The sequence below is a fragment of the Rhamphochromis sp. 'chilingali' genome, assembly GCF_963969265.1.
Source record: "Rhamphochromis sp. 'chilingali' genome assembly, chromosome: 2".
NCBI lineage: Eukaryota > Metazoa > Chordata > Actinopteri > Cichliformes > Cichlidae > Rhamphochromis > Rhamphochromis sp. 'chilingali'.
This window is the reverse complement of record NC_137930.1, coordinates 5,545,873-5,564,456: the sequence shown is the minus strand read 5'-3', so window position 1 is coordinate 5,564,456 and position 18,584 is coordinate 5,545,873. Positions and strand designations below refer to the sequence as shown.

General features: G+C 41.4%; 1 protein-coding gene across 1 annotated transcript in view; it reads right to left on the bottom strand.

The window, feature by feature from the left end:
- Positions 1-15,141, bottom strand: part of sntb2 (syntrophin, beta 2) — a 35,006-nt gene extending 19,865 nt beyond the window's left edge. The window contains exon 1 of the mRNA XM_080907381.1: positions 14,157-15,141. Within this exon, the coding sequence (XP_080763507.1) occupies positions 14,157-14,886 (730 nt within the window). The 5' untranslated portion in view covers positions 14,887-15,141. The remainder of the gene's footprint in view (positions 1-14,156) is intronic.
- Between the last annotated feature and the right edge of the window lie 3,443 nt (positions 15,142-18,584).

Below are 18,584 nucleotides of genomic sequence, written 5' to 3'. Positions count from 1 at the left end.
GGTGCAAAGCATGCTGCACGGTGACTGTGTACATTACACGTATGAGTCAGAGGGAAGGGTGGAGTGGGGAGTAATGCTAAGGCAAGAGCAAAGACCAGCCATCCTAACCACACCACCCACACCAACACGGTCTGGGGCCATTTCTGCAAACCTAAGTGGTTTGGACTAAGTAGGAGAGTGTGAAAGCATTCCTGAATGCCAGTGTTTATGTGTGAGAGTTCTAGAGAAATGCATGTCTCTGCTGCAAAGCCCCACTCTCACACTAATAATCAGATTTGGTGCAGAGATGTTCAGCCAAGATATTTTCCGTCAGCAGACCCTGGTCTCTTTGTGGTTCTGCATGTTTATATCTCTGCATGTGAACATCTCACTGTGGATCACCGGGCTGTGATTGTCTGTGTGAACGTCTCTGTTTCCTAACAGCAGCTTTCTTTCTTGAACTGTAGACAGCGACAGAAAGCATGCAAGCTGTGGAAATTGGCTTTTTTTTTGGGTGCTGCTACCGCAGTCATTTGGTAGCCTCTTCTCATCCACATCAAACAGAGCCAGTGCAGAAGGTTTGATCATCTAACCCCGATGTCTCCTGGAATCGTCCCAGGTGAAGCGTTTCAGGCATATCCAATAGAGAAAAGGCTCCAGGACATACCAGAGAGATCATGTCTCAGCCCAGAAGAGCTGGAGGTGCTGGATCTCTGTTTAGACTGCAGCCACCATGAATCAGGCTCAGATAATCAACAGAGAATGAACCGGTGGACACTACCTAATCAACAAACAGCAAATATTCACGTCCAGCTCCATTGATCTCTGTGACGGGAGGAGGAAAATCTTATAAGCCAAAGTCCCATCTCATCAATTAAATGGTGCTGCTTCTTCCTGCCAATGGAACTTGCAAAGTCACCAAAGAGCTTTTCATCCTGAACAGGCAGAATATCTTCAACTGTCCGAGTCAGTCATGTCAACTCAGCCTACCTGAACTGCAGGCTACACGTTGACCAGACGAGACCAGAACAAGTCGAGACCAGAGCATCTCAAGTGTCCTTCAGATCAGTTCATTTCATTTATCAATATTTGTTTAAGGTACTGTGGACCAGTAGAGACCATTTTCCCTGTCAGTAATAAAAAAATCTTGCTCTTGGCTCTTTAAACAAACAAAGAAAATGGGGGACATGAAAGCAAATGTTTCCTTTGCAATATCAGAGTGTTTCACAATGATGTCAGCTCTGTGTTAAAGGGTTCATCTTTATCTTCTTTATGCATGAGAACCAGCAAGGTTCACGTAATAGATCTGTACACATTTTTCCTTTTCTTGAACTTCTAAATATTGATCTTTTCAGTGGATTTAAGGTGTCTGATGGCCAGCTTCTGCAAATCAGATACATTTTCCCTTATTAATTATTTTTTTGAGTTTTTATTTGTTTTCATGAACAACAAACAATAACAATTACTGACATCCTTGGTAAAAATCAGTGTATTATACAGTCAGTATGATATGAGGCTTGTAGTCTAAAGCCCTTTGAGTGTCCGGTAAGATTAGAAAAAGACTAAATAAATGCTAATGCATAACATTAGGATAGCTGAAGCCCAGTGCATTGTTCTGTCTTAAGCACAGCTTAAAAACAAAACGACAACAACAAAAAACCCCATCAGAATCATTTTAGATCCACAGTGTGTAATCTGCTTGAGGTCTCCATTTTAAAAATCTGACCAGATTCTCATTGGTGTGTCTGCCCTCCTGTTCTCCTAGCCTGTCCCTGCAGCTTGATAAAACTTCCATGAAATATAGACCTTTAATTTAAGCCACGCAGTGCATAGAGCAGCTGTGCCCGGTGGATTCCTGGGGTAACGACTGAAGAACTTAGTGACATATGCCATATAAATATTACATCTGTATATGTATGTGGCATTCCCATTCAGCAACGAATGATGTTGCTGATGGTGCGTAAGCAGAGGCCTGGCGGACCGCTGGGTTTGTAATAGCTGGCACACACCCTGAAACCCGAACTCTCTACCCACAGGAACCTCACACAAAGATGGCAACAGCTACGGCCAAAATGTTTAGAAGACCTAAATTACACCGAAGCTGAAAAGAGACTAAAATTTCTCAAATGACCAAAAATCCAAAACTAAATCAGGGGCCAAAAGTCATACTTGAAGATAGTCCACTCTGACAGACTTCTTGTGTTGGGCATGGATCATTGGCCGTAACAGGACAGGGTAGGATGGGATAGGATAACCAATGTTTTCAGGAATTTAACAATTTTTTATATTGGAATAAACTTGAGAGTATCTGATACACTCTCAGACAGAAAAAAGGATCAAAATTATAGCAATGCAACTGAGATAGAACTATTATAATTCTCTTATGAACTAACAGATATAATAACAAGGTTGAAAAGTCCAGCCATACTTATGTTTCAGCTGCAACAAACCACTATATAGATAATAATAATAATTTGTCTTAATTAATCTGTACTTTTGTTTAATCCAAAAAAAAGAGACATTAAGCCCCACATATTTTTCCAGAACCCAATCCAACATCCTTAAAATGCTGGTTTTGACCAACCATCTCTCCCAAAGCCGGAGATATTCAGTTAAGCAGCAAATTCCCAAAATAGTTGTGGTTTAATTCTGTTTTGACTAATGGTTGCAGCTCTAATCTCCATGCACTTTTGAAATTAAAAAGAAAAACATGCAAATATTAAGGGACGAATAGATGACGATGGAATAGACCTGAAATGCTGATCTCCATCTCCATTGTGTGTAATTAAGTTGTTGTCCGGCTGCAGTGAAGCTTGTGAATGCTCTGTTGTGTAATACATTGGCACTGTGGGCCACTGTACATCTGCTTCTATTCAGTTTTCCTTGTGTGTGTGTGTGTTTTTGGCCGAAATGAAAGGCCTTGCAGTGGCTGCACTCTTTGATGTAGCCATCATCGCTGGTTGTTGTCTCTCTTTAAAGCTGAGATGCCACAAACAAGCTTTACCTCTTGTGCAGTTTCCAGCTGCTGCGATGTCACCACATTGTTACTCTTGGCTGTAGCCTACTGGCAGATACATATTTCTCTGAACTACTAATTATGCAATCCACTATACAGCTGAACATGAGGCATGACAGCAGATTCAGAGATCTTTTGAGAGCTTTCTGCAGCACACTGTGTATGTGGAAGCTCGTGCATTACAAGTCCTGATAATGTTGTGTTGTAAATTATGGTGCTTTTAACAGGTCACTGCAATATGCGCGCGTGAACCACCTCTGCAAGTCCAGTTACAAAATATTAAGATGGTGACTGCAAAAACACTCAGCTCGAACCTTCTGTGACTTCACTAACCGATGGGTGATGTCAGCCTGGCTACCTCCACCCCTTATATAGAGTCCATGGCCAAGACCAATTAAAGACCAGCAACTCCTAAATCAACGTTCCAAGTCAAGACCACCTAGTACAAACTCTTGGCGGAGACAGGTGGGTTTTCCAAGTATCTGTTATAGATTGGTTAAAAAGATTTTCCCCTCCTTCCGTTTTTCTGCCAGAAATAATCACTCTTCCTCTTCACAGTCTGCAACTTTGTGATAAAACACTGTCTTCCTTTTCTATCGTGGCAGGCAGATTCAGTGCTGTCTGCCTCTGCTTCGGTGCTGTTGGATGAACTCATTAGTTCTGTAGACCTGTCGCTCAGCTCCACTTCTGCTTTTAATTAGGCCTATGCACAGAGGACTCTCGCCTCTGTTCATGTATCGGTGCGTCTGTATGTTTCTACACTAACGTGTGTGAAGGAAATTCCCCGGAGATGCCGACCAACATCCCCGTGAGTCTGGCTCATCTGCCTCTCTTCATACCTCACTGCCTGCAAGGAAAGAGGATGCACGGGAAAAAATAACATGTAGAAGAGAAAGAGTCTGACTCGACACATATTTGGTTGTGGCAATAGTTGTGGTACAAAGCTACCAGAGAACTACTCTTCTTTACCACACACACACACACACACACAGAAGTAATCATCTCATGGTATGGCTGAAATAATAGCTTACAGAGCAGCAAGTCACTCAGTCAGACCCCAGCCTCTGGATTTTCCCCCCAAACTGCCCAGAAATTCCCCTGTGTTTTGGCCAGCAAACCTCTCCACACTCGCTTTTGTCTCACTCACTCTTACTCTCTAAACTCCGCTGCTAAGTTGCCTTTCTGTCTGTCCTGTTTTCCTCAGTCTTTCTCAATCTTATTCTTCTTTCCACACATCTTTCACAGTCCCACCTCTAGTTTTTCACCCTCTCTCTCTCAATTTCTTCCCTCGAGTGTTTCTGCCAGAAACATAATGAGAACAATGTGTCAGAAAGCAGATCCAACAAAGAGTGTGCGCACACGCGTGTTTCTGTGTACGATGTTCTCGTGCAGTCATGTCTCCAGAACACACAGCTGCAGTTACACTAACATGTATGAATAATTCTATTTTTTAACTAGTTGCTGATGGTTATGTACAAAGGGTTAAAAGAACAAGTCAATACCAACAAGATTGTAGCTAAATCTACGGTCAAGTCCAGAGTCAAAAAACAAGTCAAGAGCAAGTATTCTTTCAAAACATCAAAAACTCAACAGTATGAAGTCAAGTTGTATATTCAGAGTACAATCCAAGTTTAAAAATCAAGCTAAGAACCAGTAAGCTCCAAGTCAACTCCCACTACAAAAGTGCCAAAACTTCAGCTAATACGAAAGAGTGCCACGTCAAGTAACAGTTAAAACCAACAGTTCAAAGAGCCATTCAAACCTATGATCAAACCAAAAGTTAAATAAAGTGAAGTCAAGACCAACAGGTCACAAGTTTAGTCCTTGGGGAACTATAAAGCCCAAATCACATCGCGAATTTAGTCCAAAAACTCCAAGTCAGGCTCAAAATACCCAAAGTCAGGACCAACAAATCGCCCCAAGTAAAATATAAAAAAAAAAAAAAACAGAGTCATGATGAGCGAGTTCCAAAATGTAATATCAACAAAGTCCCAAAAGTGCTGATGTCCTACTCACATTCTTGCCAATGAAAGAGTCAAACTCATAATAAATGTTATAGTAGAAAAATATTTTATATCATAAATCCTTTGAATTAGTGTTTATTTTAAACATTTGAGTCTTTGATTTCAATTTGCCATTTCCACAGTGATGATAGGTACTGCTTTAACATTTAAGGTTGCCTTTAGCTATTGGAGGCAATGCTGTCAGTACACAGCAATCATTTATGCTAATGCTGGATTTACAGCATTTTTCTTTTAAAGCAGTGTTATCCATCACGTGATTCGCAGGATATTTAACACACTGGATTATCCCAAAATACATTCCATTAAGGCATTTTATCTATAAATGGTTTTCCAATTTATTTGGCATACCCAAAGGTCAGTGCATTCAGTGTATGGCATGAAAGTGTATTTTTATCTGTGTCAACTTTCTACCAAGGATAAAGCAGATTATGGACAAAAATAATCACATTCACCATTGTTTGCGACTACTAAAGATTACAAATGTCTACCTGTCATTGCTGCAGCGGGGCACAGAGTGATGCTGGTTTAGCTGTAGTAGGTTCTTACAGAGGACAAGCAGGATGCTTTCTGGTGTAGTGGAGCATTAGGCTATGCAAGTCAGTCACACATGAGAAAAAAAAAGTCCAACCTTTCTAAAAATTGAACGCCTGTCAAAGCAGATGTAATTGCATGAAAACCACAATGGCAGGGCAATGAGACCAGACACACCAGAGCTTATGGTTAGAAGCTCAGCATTCAGTATTCAGACCAAATGCTGCTCTCTTATGTCCTAATGCCACAGTCACGCTGCAGCATGACCAAAGTTACTGTGGCCGTGTGTCACTTGGGAGCCTATTGCTGCTCAAATGGCTGCTCTGAAGACGGAGACATGTCTGTGATCACTCGCAACCACATTATCTTCTAAGGGGCTTTGCAATAAAGAGATGTTAAGACTTAGTCAGTCTGCTACCAGTTCACAATTGAATGGGACCAAGTTGGGACTTACATGTATGTATATCAAAAAACACAAATCAGTAGTTGCAATCAAAAGTGGTTACCAAGAGGTTCAGGTTGTTGCACAGCCAAGAGAATAGACTTTAAAGCAAATTAATGCAAAACAAATACACTAAACAACAACAAAGAAACAAAGACTGAACAACTACAAACTCTGATCAATTGCAAAAAGAAACAAATCGCTACAAAGTGACTTGAAACAACTATAAAGAGATTCAAAGAGCTGCAAATAAACTCAGAACACCTGCAAAGACTCAAAATAATACAATCCAAATGCACCCAAAACACTTGGTGAGACTCAAAAGGATGCTAAACAGAACATCTAGAAACAGGGACACAAATTAAACACAAATAAATGCAAAACGACTACAAAGAGATAGAAACCATGTCTGCCCTATGCGTAGTAATTTAGTGTCACTCTGGGGGTCTTGGAAGGGTGAGGGGCCTCAAACATGTCTTACAATGTCGCTCTGTCAGTGCTAATACAAACATGTCTTCCTAATTTCATTTTAAGGTCATTTATAATTCCCTTGGCAGCTGGAAACCAGAGACTTATCCTCAGATTGGTATCAAAGGCAACAGAGTTCAGAGCTGAGAAAGTGGCGGTGGCCTATTTCAGGCAGTGCAGACTCATGCTCCGTGGCAGATCGCACCCCGTGAGGACAGTAAACGCACCGTCGGCTGAAAAGAAAAGAACCGTTCCTCATCAAGGCTGTCCCCGTTTTATCAATGCCCTTTGTGTCTGGTTTTTTTTTTTTTTTTTTTTTTTATTCCATTCAATTACTCACAAAAGGCTCATCTCGTGTCTCCTTCCACCGAGCAGAAGGCTAACCCAATAAGATAGAAAGGGCTGCTGCAGCAAGCTTCAACTAATCATTTGGACATACGGGATGTTGTGTCTTCCAGTCAGCTGCTGAGGGGAGGGGGATTAATCAGCAGCGTGTCATATCTGGATTATGTATGTCATGCATTAAAAGGTCAGGCAACTTCAGTGTGCTTATCGAGACCTCCCTACCTGTGTGGCCTTGGAGGGTGAATTCAACCTCGTGCAGCAAATGGCCTCAACTCGTACTCACACGCAGCCTGTGTTACTACAGTGCAAGAAAAAGCAGGATGCTTAGGATTTAATGTAAATTCTTCCATAAATTCTACTTTACAAAGCTTTAATATTTTCAGTGACAGTGGAGTCCAATTCACTGCGATCCACTTAGACCTCAATAATGCAAGCAAAGTAGAATTTCCAAAAACTCAGAAACGAACAAGTAGTCAAGAGCTTTATTAGGAACACTCGTTCAACAGATCAACAGCACACATATTGCATGGCACCGACTCAATGCATTTAGGCATGCAGACATGGCCAAGACAAACTGAGCATCAGAATGGGGAAGAAGAATTGCTTTAAAAGACGTTGAATGTGGCATGGTTGTTGGTGTCAGACAGGCCGATCTGAAAGTTTTAGAAACTGCTGATCTCCTGAGCTTTCCCACCACAAGCATCTCTGAGGTTTACAGAGAATGGTCAAAAAAAGAGAAAAATATCCAGCGAGTGCCAGTTCTCTGGGTGAAAATATCTTTTTGATGTCAGGCATTGGAGGAGAATGGGAAGATAGTAACTGAGATAACCACATTACAATCAAGGTATGCCGAAGGGCATCTCTGAACCCATATCACATTGAGCCTTGGGCTACAGCAGCATAAGACCATACCAGGCATATCTGCTGTCTATGATGTCACAGATCCAAGAGTAGAAAAAGAGTGTCTGAAAAAAACTATAAAAAGTGGATGTAGCCACTGTGACACCACCCACAGGTTTGTCAAGTCATGTTTTGAAGCCACAAGCTGAATGTTTGCACTGTTGCCAGCTTGGTGTTTTGAAACCAGGTGTGGCAAGTGAGGGATGGATCTGACTGTGAAGATGCCGCTCATGAGTACACCCTGGATAATCCTCAATTCTGACACTTAGAATGCTAAAAAATGACAAAATATTTAGTGTGATCCAAAAAGAGTGTCCGAAAGCGTATACTGAGTTCATGTTAAGGTGTTGTGTGGATGTCCCATCAGCTTCTCCATCATGGATGCTGGGGTTACTAAGTAACCAAACAAGATTTTTCCAAGAAGAACAGCCCAAGAGTCCTGTGATAGTCTGGTTACCTGTCCTATGATGGCTGGGAAAGGCCGCCTAATCTGGATAAGTGGAAAAATGGATGGATGGCATACTTTGTACAGTTAAATAAATGCCATGGTTGCTATTGCCACTTCAACTATAAGTTCCTGTCATTGAGAATAGTTCTGTTATAATTACTTTGTGTTTTACATCAGATGTCTTATTTTGTCTAAAAAGTAAGTCTAAAACACAAAACCATTAGAGTTCAAAGAAAAGCATCAAATCCATATGTTTGAAGAACCGGAAGCCATTAAATGTGCTGCATTTTTGTTTAAAAATTGCCCAAATGATCATTTAACTACTCATTGATTGACTAATTGATGCAGTTGGACATCCTCCCCTGTAGTGCAGATGATAAAACTTACATAAAGTGTGGTGGAACATGTGGAGCAGCACGAATCATGCAAGCCGGACCCACCAGTTTTGACCTTTGCCCTACATAAAAACATGCGAGCGGAGGTCAGGAATGTGGGGCTCCCGTGCTAATTGTCTGAACATTTTGGAGGTTTGTGTAATGTGTACATGGCAGAAAGAGTCTGGAAACTCGAGCCTCATTCTGGCTCACTGCTGCAGCGGCAGAGCCACAAACAACACAGCTCACTGCCGTCAAACTGGCAAACAGTGACAGGCAGCTGACACATTCCTAGAAAAAGACCTCTCAGTCTGGACTGTAGATGCATCCGGCACATCTTCCTGTGTGCACCCGAGGGTGACTGCAAATGCTTTTTATGTTGATATCAGATCCAAAAGGCTGGTTTCCACCAGAGGTTTCGAAGTGATAATTATTTCTGTGTTACCAGAAAATCCCGATACCACATTCACAAAGACGCCTAAGCTTTTATTTGGCACAACGGAGAGCTTAAAAACAGGCCTCATTCTGACTTTAGTGGAAATGTGTCACTCATTGATCAGTTTCTAGAATCACTGCTCGTCAGTATTCACCCGGCGTTCATTCCAAACCATTAAACACTGCATTTAGCCATTCCCAACTTGAAGTTTCCGTATCCCAAGGGCTCTGTGGCCAGCAATCCATTCTTTTTCCATTTTTTCTAAAGATTGAACAGTTCAACGTCAGTGCACTTTTAGGCTCTGAATGCATCTCAATGAAGCTCTGTGGAGCCACATAATGAGCCAGTAAACAACACATTCTCAGCCCACACCATAACCCCATCTACACAAATTATGTTTTTAAGGTTTTACGAAGTCTAACCAGGAGTCACTGAAGACTATTGCAGCTGGCAAATATGATTGCTGTAGACTAATTTCCTGTCAGTTGGTTTCACTGACTCAGCTCTCATTTACCTACAGTGTGCGTTCAGGCTCTTTTATCTGGAGTTTAGTGGGTGTTCAGGCTTGCTGAAAAGTGCGTAGGTTTTAGGAAAGCGTGTCTGCACACCTAACCTTTAGCAGACCTACCTTTTGTGGAACTGTAGGTGTGATAAGCATTCTTATAAATACAAAAACTTTTCAACCACCTGTTTCCCACATCAGACGGCACCAGTTAGTCTTTAAATAAGTGCGGTTTTCAAACTTAATTAAATTCGAAAATAAAAGAAAACTACAAGTGCTGCTGCGCGTCGAGCAACTTCGAAGCACCTTTAGGCGCTTAGTTTGAAACGTAAATGAAGTTTAATTTCAATGAGCGCTTGGACACAAAATCTGCGTGTTTTGACGTGCTGCAAATTAAAAGCCATTTAGATTCCCAATACTGCAAGTACCATGGACTTCTTTGTTAAAATAACTCTGCTTTAGGTTTTCCTCCACAGGTGTTTATTCCTTGTTAGTTTATCAGCACCAGAGGACACTATTTTAGTGGTGTCCATCTACACCATGATGATTTTTAGATCCTCTTTATAACCAAATTGTGATTTTATGCCATATTTCATGAAAGCACTCAAATACCTATGTTTATGCTTCTATTTCCTGCAGTCTGGTCTTGGGAGCGCATTTTCAAATAGCAGAAATCACACATCATGTGAGTTGTGTGTCACATGACTACCAGAAGAATTTTACATGCAACTCTCGTTTCTCTTGACACCCTGCTGAAGATTCCCTGACCCCTATATTTTTTTTGATGGTAAAGACAATGAGCTCGATCATCTTGGTCAATATTAAGATCAGTGTAATGTAAAATTTTGGTGTGCTTGTTGAAATTGTATTTGTTGATCCTCGCTTAACTCCTAAACTAAAGTGCTTCCTCTTGTTGCCAAAACTTGTTAGGAAGTCAGTTTGGGTGTGCTGGATTTGCAGTACAAAACGAAAAGAGACCCCCCCTGTGAAAAGGAAGCCTGCACAGTGATTGTTTTGTTCTGCTTATGTCATTTTTTTAATTTCTGGAAGCCATGATTGTAACCGAATAAACATTTCTATTAATTGCACAGCCGTAATATACACCTAGCAGCCTGACACCTTTGAAGTCATTGTTCTAGTAGACCGCCAAATGTAAATGAATGTCATTTACTCTTCTTTTAGCTTTGTTTTGGTCTCCACCTACTACTTGGAGAAACATCTGGCTGTGCAGCTTCTATAGCCTTTGGCTGTCTGCCAGAGGCTGACGAGTGAACACACCAAATGGGCTGTCAATCTAAAACAAGCATTAAAGATTAAAGACACAAAAGCTGCTCAGAGCTGTAGTGTTAGCTGATAATTCTCTCTAATTCTGACACAGCGGTCAGCACGTCACAATACACAGTCTTTTGAGTCAAAGCCAGAGCAGTTTGAAACTGGTTCAGACCATTTTTTTTTAATAAAAACATTTTTTTTTGTTCTGGTGCACTATATAAATAAAAATAACAGCCTATTAAATTACATAAAGTATGTAAACTGTAGGGATGGGTATCATTTAGGTTTTATCCGATACCAGTACCAAACCGGTACTTTTGAAACGGTGCCAGTGCTTAAACGGTGCTCAAACCGGTGCTTAAAGAATGGAGAACACACAATTTGTACAAAAACCTCTCATGTTTAGCTGGTTTTTTTGTAAAAAGATAACAATGTTAGCCTTTTCTGCAGCTAGAGGGGATTTATGGCATCACTCTTGGCTGGAAGCAGTGCTTAATCAATGGGAGAAAAAAAACAAAAAAAACAAAAACAAACTTTGTCCAAAAACCTCTCATGTTTAGCTGTTTTCCACTTTTTCTTTGGTCATTTTAGCCTTTTTGGCCAGGATGAAGGGAGTATCTGCCATCAAACAAGAAGACAGCTGCATGTAGCTATGATGATGTTTGCTAGTTCACCTTACATGCATTAATGTAATAACGTGGTTAGCCTACTCAACGTAAATTACACACGAACAACATTAAGCGACTCACTCAGAGAAGAACGGCTGCTGCCATCATCATCATTTCTGCTACACTGGCAGGGCTAGGGGCCAGGACTGTACTCCTCCGGTTTTTGGGGGATGTTGCTAACTCTGCGTCCGATTACAGACACCACACCCGCAGTAGATGTGCACGGTGTGAGGTCTCGCAGCAAGCTATCAAATACGGTGCATTTCTCGGCTTTTAACAAAATGCTATACGTCGCCAGGTGTTTCATCAGATTCGAGGAGTTACCTCCTTTGCACAGTATCACAGTATCACCTTAAAGCACTTGTTGCAGGCTGCTGAGTTTGCATCTTTTGCTGTGAAGTACAGCCAGACTTTTGACCGCTTCGCCTTGAGCGTTTTTAATCTGTAGCTTTGCTCTAAAAGAACGTACGTACCTGGACCCGCCTACTACGATTGCAAAGGTAAAATGATTGGCTAGAATCCAAAGTGTATGACATCTCAGGAAAAGAAAGCACCGAAATGTGCGCTGCTTTTCGGTCTGGTTACTACCGTTTATGTCGGACACCGGTACCCATCCCTAGTAAACTGTGGATAGAATAATGACATGGGAGATTATTTAGCACAGAACTAATTTGAAATAGTATGTTTAGACACTTTGTCATTCGTCACAAACCATATCGTTTGGTGACATTTGTTTAGTTGACTCTATGAAAAACATTTCAAGATAACAGTCTGACACGCATAAAATTTTACTTTTGCACCAACGAGGTGATTCCCAAAGAGCTACAAGCTGAAAACTTGGTATAGCTCAACATGGTGTGCAGTCTGTTCTCAAAGATTTTGAAGAAACTGGACAAGTGAAGGACAAAAGAAGAAGTGGTAGTTCTAAAAAACAATTTACACCAGATGTTCTTAAAGAAATAGGGGATAACTTCCTGCAAACACTTATCACAGCACCCAAACGATGCATCACACCCTTCAGCTGAAAAGAAAAAAGCATTGTCAAATTTTGAAGAACCATTCAATATGACCTGGAAGGCATTTGATTGGTAACGGCTTCATTTTTCAGCATGGCAACCAATGTGGTATCATCTTAACGGAGAACGGAAGAATCAAAAGGAAGCAAACATCCAAAGAAGACTTTGAATGTCCTTCGAGACCCCTGGAGAACTATTCCTGAAGACTACTTAAAGAAATTACAAGAAAGCTTGGCTGAGAGTTCAGGCTGTGCTGAAAAATAAAGGTGGTCACACAAAATGGTGACTTTCAAGCTTGTTAGGATTGTATAACACAGCCTTATAGACTGTGTTACTGTGCATGTTTGCATGTATTTCCTATTTTCCCAGCAAAACACAAAGAACTGAACGGTGGCTCAAGACTTTTGCAAAGTACAGTACATGCAAATATTTAAATTTCTAAGACAAACCAAAAATCCACGCACGTTTTATGTTTTAATTCAAACTTCTACAAATATATATTTATTTTTAATATATGTATACATAGTTTATTTTTTCTACCCTTTAATTTATTTTGCCATAATTTTATTCATCACATTACTTACCTTTTTCCAAATCTATCAAAATTGACCTATACATTATAGCTTTGTATTTATTTTAGGTGCACGAAATGTTATTTCTAGTACTTGCCTTTTCTTTTCTAACTGACACGTGTGCAGAGATAACATGTTCGTACAGGTGCAGATGGTGTTTTAGTCATTTTCTTTCTCAAGGCATGAGAAAGAAAATGCCTTATTCCTGTTTTCCACATTTTAAATGTGGAAAAAAGGAATCAGACTGAGAAATTCCTCAGTGTTCCAATTTGAGGACGTGTGTGCACTTTGTGAGACTTTACATTTATGCATTTTTTCATTCATATGAGATAGAATATTGATTTATTTTTAATTTTATTTTTATATCGCTAAATCGCAACAGCAGTCGACTTAAGCCAGTTTACATTGTAAGGCAGATACATTACAATAATAATATAGATCAAGTCTGTTTATCACTTTCTGCCGACCAGCACCTTCAACCACAGACAAATCTCTGCTCGTGTTTACTCTGACTTCTCATCCTTTAGTAATCCACAACTGTTCAGACACAGAGTACAATGTATCCAACTCTGACTGTGACCACAGCTGTGGTTACATTCCTGTTTACACTAATCAAAGACTCTCTGTTCTCTTGATATTACTTAAGCCCTGCTCCTCCACAGCCTCCTCCTCCTCCACGCCTCCTAGTCATAGATCAACTGGGATTGTGTGTGTTTATGTCTATATTATAATGTGTTATGCAAACAATTATGTGTGGTGAAAGTTACAAACCCACAGGACGTGTGTGGAGCGATCCAAAAAGAGTTTATGGCACTCTGCACCACGCAGTGCCATGAGGGAGCGATGTGGTGTGCAGATTAAATTAAAAGTATTACTCCAGAAGTGCTTTTTTAAAACTCAGTCCTGCTGTGTAACTGGCGACTTGTGCAGTTTTCTTTTTACTTGCGTGCTCCAACATGTGACGTGTTTCCACAAATGGTTTGAAGCTATTAATCCAAGTATGGAAACTGCGCTCACCTTTCGAACACGTGCTGGAATACGAAGACCCGGAGCTGAACTGAAACCTGTGAAAGTTCCTGGAGATGTGATAGAGGTGTGCAGCCTGACCACAGGACTCTAATCTCGGCCCTTTCAAATCCCCGCTCTCGGGTGGGCCAACTTACCCTCCAGCGTGACTTCTTTGCCTGCCTTCTTGAGCGCCTGGACCGCCTGGTCGTGCGTTGCCTCCCGGAGGTCGTTGCCGTTCACCGACAGGATCGCGTCGCCCACCCGGAGAGCCCGGCTCTGGTCTGCGGCGAGCCCCGGGAAGATCTTTGAGATGAGGATGGGCATCCTGTTCTCGCGCCCCCCCTTAATGCTGATCCCCAGCCCGCCAGACTCCTGTTTGACAACCCGGACTTTGCGCACAGCTTCCGAAGACCCGTCCAGGCTGACGTGGAAGTCGCCTGGTCTCGACCCGAAACTGGACCCGGGGCTGCCGTAGCTGGAGCCGGGGCTCCCGAAGTCTGAGTTAGTGCCGTTATTCGGGTACTTTCCAGGGCTGTTCATGCTGTAACCGCCGTCGTACTGACCCCGACTGACCCCCCCGCGCCCCGGGCTGCCACTGCGCCCCCGACCCCCGTGGCTCTGGTTCTGGAGTTGGTCCTGACCCGAGGAATGACCGCGGCCGGGGTTCCCGGGACTTGTTCCCGGGTCGTTTCCGTTTGACATGCCATTTCGCAGGCCCGCCGAAGAGTTGCTGTAGTCCCAGTGATTGGTCCCGGGGCCGGTTGCCTCCGCGTCGGCCGTCAAAGTGAGCGTTTCTCGGGTGAGCTCGGCGGTCACTCGGATCCAGCGGTCACGGAGCAGAAGGTCCAGCTGTCCGTTTTTGTCTGCTCGGGTCCAAACTGCCATTCCGGGACGGTTAGCCTGCTCCGAGGCGGGCCGCTTTCACACTAAACTCATCATCAACTTTTTCCTCTTTTTCAGAGCGCGCACAAGCAGCGACTAGGCTCCACGGGCCCGCATTGACACACCCACTCCCGCCGTGACTGCAGGCAGAGGTGGGGGGAGACAGAAGGACTCCCAGAACACAGGGAGAGAAGAGGAAAAGCACAACTGGCTGTGATCTGCCAGCTTGTTGTTGAGTTCAGGCTCTGAGGATGTCCAACTTCCACTGGAAGTTAGAGCGACTGAAACGAGAAAGCTTCCTGTCAACCCTTTCAAAATAAAAAAAGCGGTCAGAGTAGACGGCTCCTGCCAGTGCAGGAAACCAAGAAAGAGAAGACGAGGCTCAAAATATGGACTAAAAACACTGACATAAAAGAAAAAGGGCAAAAGTCCACAAGAAAAAGCAAGGAATTAAGATTAAAATTCATCATATTTCTTTAAAGAAAATATATAAAACATAAAAATAAATCACACAATTAAGACCCCAAGTGAAAACATAACAAATTGAAGTCAAAACGATTTACATATTAAGTCCAAATTTATTTTTTTTATTTTTTTTTATTTATTTTTTATTTTTTTATTTTTTTATTTTTTGCCTGTCCCGTTTGGCTCTTTTGCCATCAGAATTGTTGTCTAAAGGCAAAGAAAGATGCCCAACGGATTTACTTTACCAAATTGACCATCCCAGCCTTGCCATAATGGTCCATTTGATTCACCTTTTATTGTTTATTTTATTTTCACTTACTGAACATGGGACAGACTTGACTGGGGGAAAGAAGGGGAGAAAGAAAGAGGGAAAGAGAAACAGCTGAGAAGAGGGACGGGGGAGAAGGGCAAAAACCAAAAACCAACAGAATGAGCAGAAAAAGAAAAAAAAGAAGAAAAAAAGAAAAAAATGCATATATCAATCACCTGGGTCACCTGCTGAGAAAGAAAAAAGAAAACAAGCAGAAGAGAACAAGAGTAATAGAATAAACAACATCACAATGATATATGGGAATATGACAGTAAATACTAAATATTAAACATTATTGTGCAGCACATAAGATCAACAGAACACAGTGTGCTTTGAGGTAGGAGCCAAAAAGGGTGTAGTTTGTGGGTGTGATCAACCGTGTGTACACCTGTGAGCATGGACGCACTTGTTTTTTGTTTTTTAAAAGGTTCCTTCATGTAATGATCTGCTAGAGGGTGTGGGGGGGCCACAGCCCCATCCTCCAGGGCATGAAGCAGGTATGGAGCTGATCAAAACTCCAGACATCCAGAGGCCCCCAGAACACAAGAGACCAAGGAAGACCAACAGAGGGGCAGCCGCGCCACTGTCCCAGAAAGAGCTGAGGAGAGTCCCAGATGAGGGCTCACTCAGCAGCTGCGGAGCAGAAGCCAGGGGGAGTTGCAGTGACGCGCCAAATTAAGTCCAAATTTAGAAGAAAGTACACCAACTGACAATTTTAAGATTTTGCATATCAGGAAATGTTAAATAATAATAATAATAATAATAATAATAATAATAATAATAATAATAATAATAATCCTCACCAGGTCTTACAACTGCAGGAGAACATCAACACATGACTTACTACACAATATCATTATTTATTTACCCCAGAAACAATGTCAGAAGCAGCTTGTAAAAACGCGCCATCGTTCACAGTTCATAGATTCACCTTTAGCATTAATAACTTGGAGAAATAACTTTGCGTATAACTTCTGTCTGTCACGTGGTTGTGGGAGATTTCAGCCCACTCTTCTTTACAGTGTTGCTTCATTTCATTGAGGTTTGTGGGCATTTATTTATGCACACCTCTCATAACGTCCCACCATAGAATTTGAGGTTGAGGTCTGGACTTGGCCATTGAAACACCTTGATTCTTTTCCTTTCCCCCCCCAGTCATCCTGTTATATACTTGCTGCTGTGTTTGGGGTCATTGTCCTGTCGTATGACCCAGTTGGGCCTTTGGGCTTCACATTTGACTCTGAGTTTATGGTCGACTGTGTGGCTGGTAGGAGCCCAGGCCCCCATGGCTGGAAAATAAGCCCAAATCATCACTCCTCCATCACCCTGCTTAATACTTGGCAGGAGGTGTTTGTGCCTAGAAGCTGAATTTGGTTTTCTCCAATTTCTCCAAATTCCACTGTACACCGTTCACTTTGGTCTCATCAGTCCAGAGGAAATTCATCCAGAGGTTTTGTGGTGTTTTTAGATGCAAATTTGGAAATTATTTACAAAACTACTTTCGGCTGCTCCGTTGTTCACAAGGTGGTCGTCACAGTGGGTAGCTCTGCATGTTGGATTTGGCAGATGTTATAAGGATTTGTCCTTCCTGATGGAGCTCTGAAGGGATTTGTGTCTCTACCTGAGATCAAACAAGGTATCTTTCACTTGTTAGGCGAATTTGTAAACCACTACATGCCAGAGCCATTAAAAAAAGGATTATTTGATATTGAAAAAATCAGGATTTTCAAGTGAATTTTAAACAATTTTAAAACAACCCAGGGTGTTTAATGTCAAAACTGTGAGATTTTAAGTCACATTTTGACTGAGGATGTCGATATGTTGTATTTTAACTGGTTTTAAGTTACATTTTTATTTTATTTTGAATGAACTAATATTAACAATAATAATATTCATGACAAATAATTAAATAATAAATAACCAAGAATTAAAAAAAAGTTTTACTTTTTAAAATCCAAATTTAGTTACCAGTCATTTGCAGTCTAATTTCTGACTTACTAGGTCAAAATTACAGCTTAAGTTTGTGTGAGAGAAACATCTGACAAAAAATTCAAAATTTTACTAGAAGTACAGAATATAAGATAGTTAATATTTTCACTTTGAAAAGTCCAAAGTCAGTTTTCAGTTATTGTTTGGGAGCATTTGGAGCCAATATGAAAGATAAAAATATTTAAATTAATTGCATGAATTATGTAAATATAAAAAAAATATAAGCCACTGAAGACAAAACTTGTAAAACAGTTTAAACTTGTCATGATAATAAAGGTGTCCTGAAACCCAGAGCCTTCATTAGGTGGACCACATACTTGAACGCTTTTATTCTGAAAGTATAATCACCCACCTTCCTCTTTTAGTCCCCATAAAGCAGCTTGGACTCATGCGGCTTGTCAGAGTAAACTCAGAGCTGGATGACAGGCACACGCAGCCAATGGACACGTAGACCTGTAGATTATTTATTCATGATGGCAGAGGCGGGGAGTCCATAAAGCCATTATGGATCCACTGAGTAGTGGGGACAAAGCCTTCTTAAGTTCACTCACTGCGGTGACTCTATTAATGGATCCTGCTGCCTAATGTCTACTTTGATAGTCCCAGTACTACCTCACATAGTCAGATAGCCGTAACTACAGGAGCAAAAATATAGCTAAGTTATATAAACTCCAACACCAATAAATAATATGCATCAAAACCTGATATATGTTTTTATTTATATTTGATTAATAAAATACAGGAATGTCTCTCTGTTCACTATGAATGTGGCATGGGTGTTGATGCCAGAGATTTTTCCACTTCACCATCTCTGGAGTTTACAGAGAATGGTCTAAAAAAGAGAAAATATCCAGTGAGCAGCAGTTCACGTTGATGCCAGAGGTCAGAGGAGAATGTCCACACAGGAAGGCAACAGTGAGTCAAATAACTACTTGTT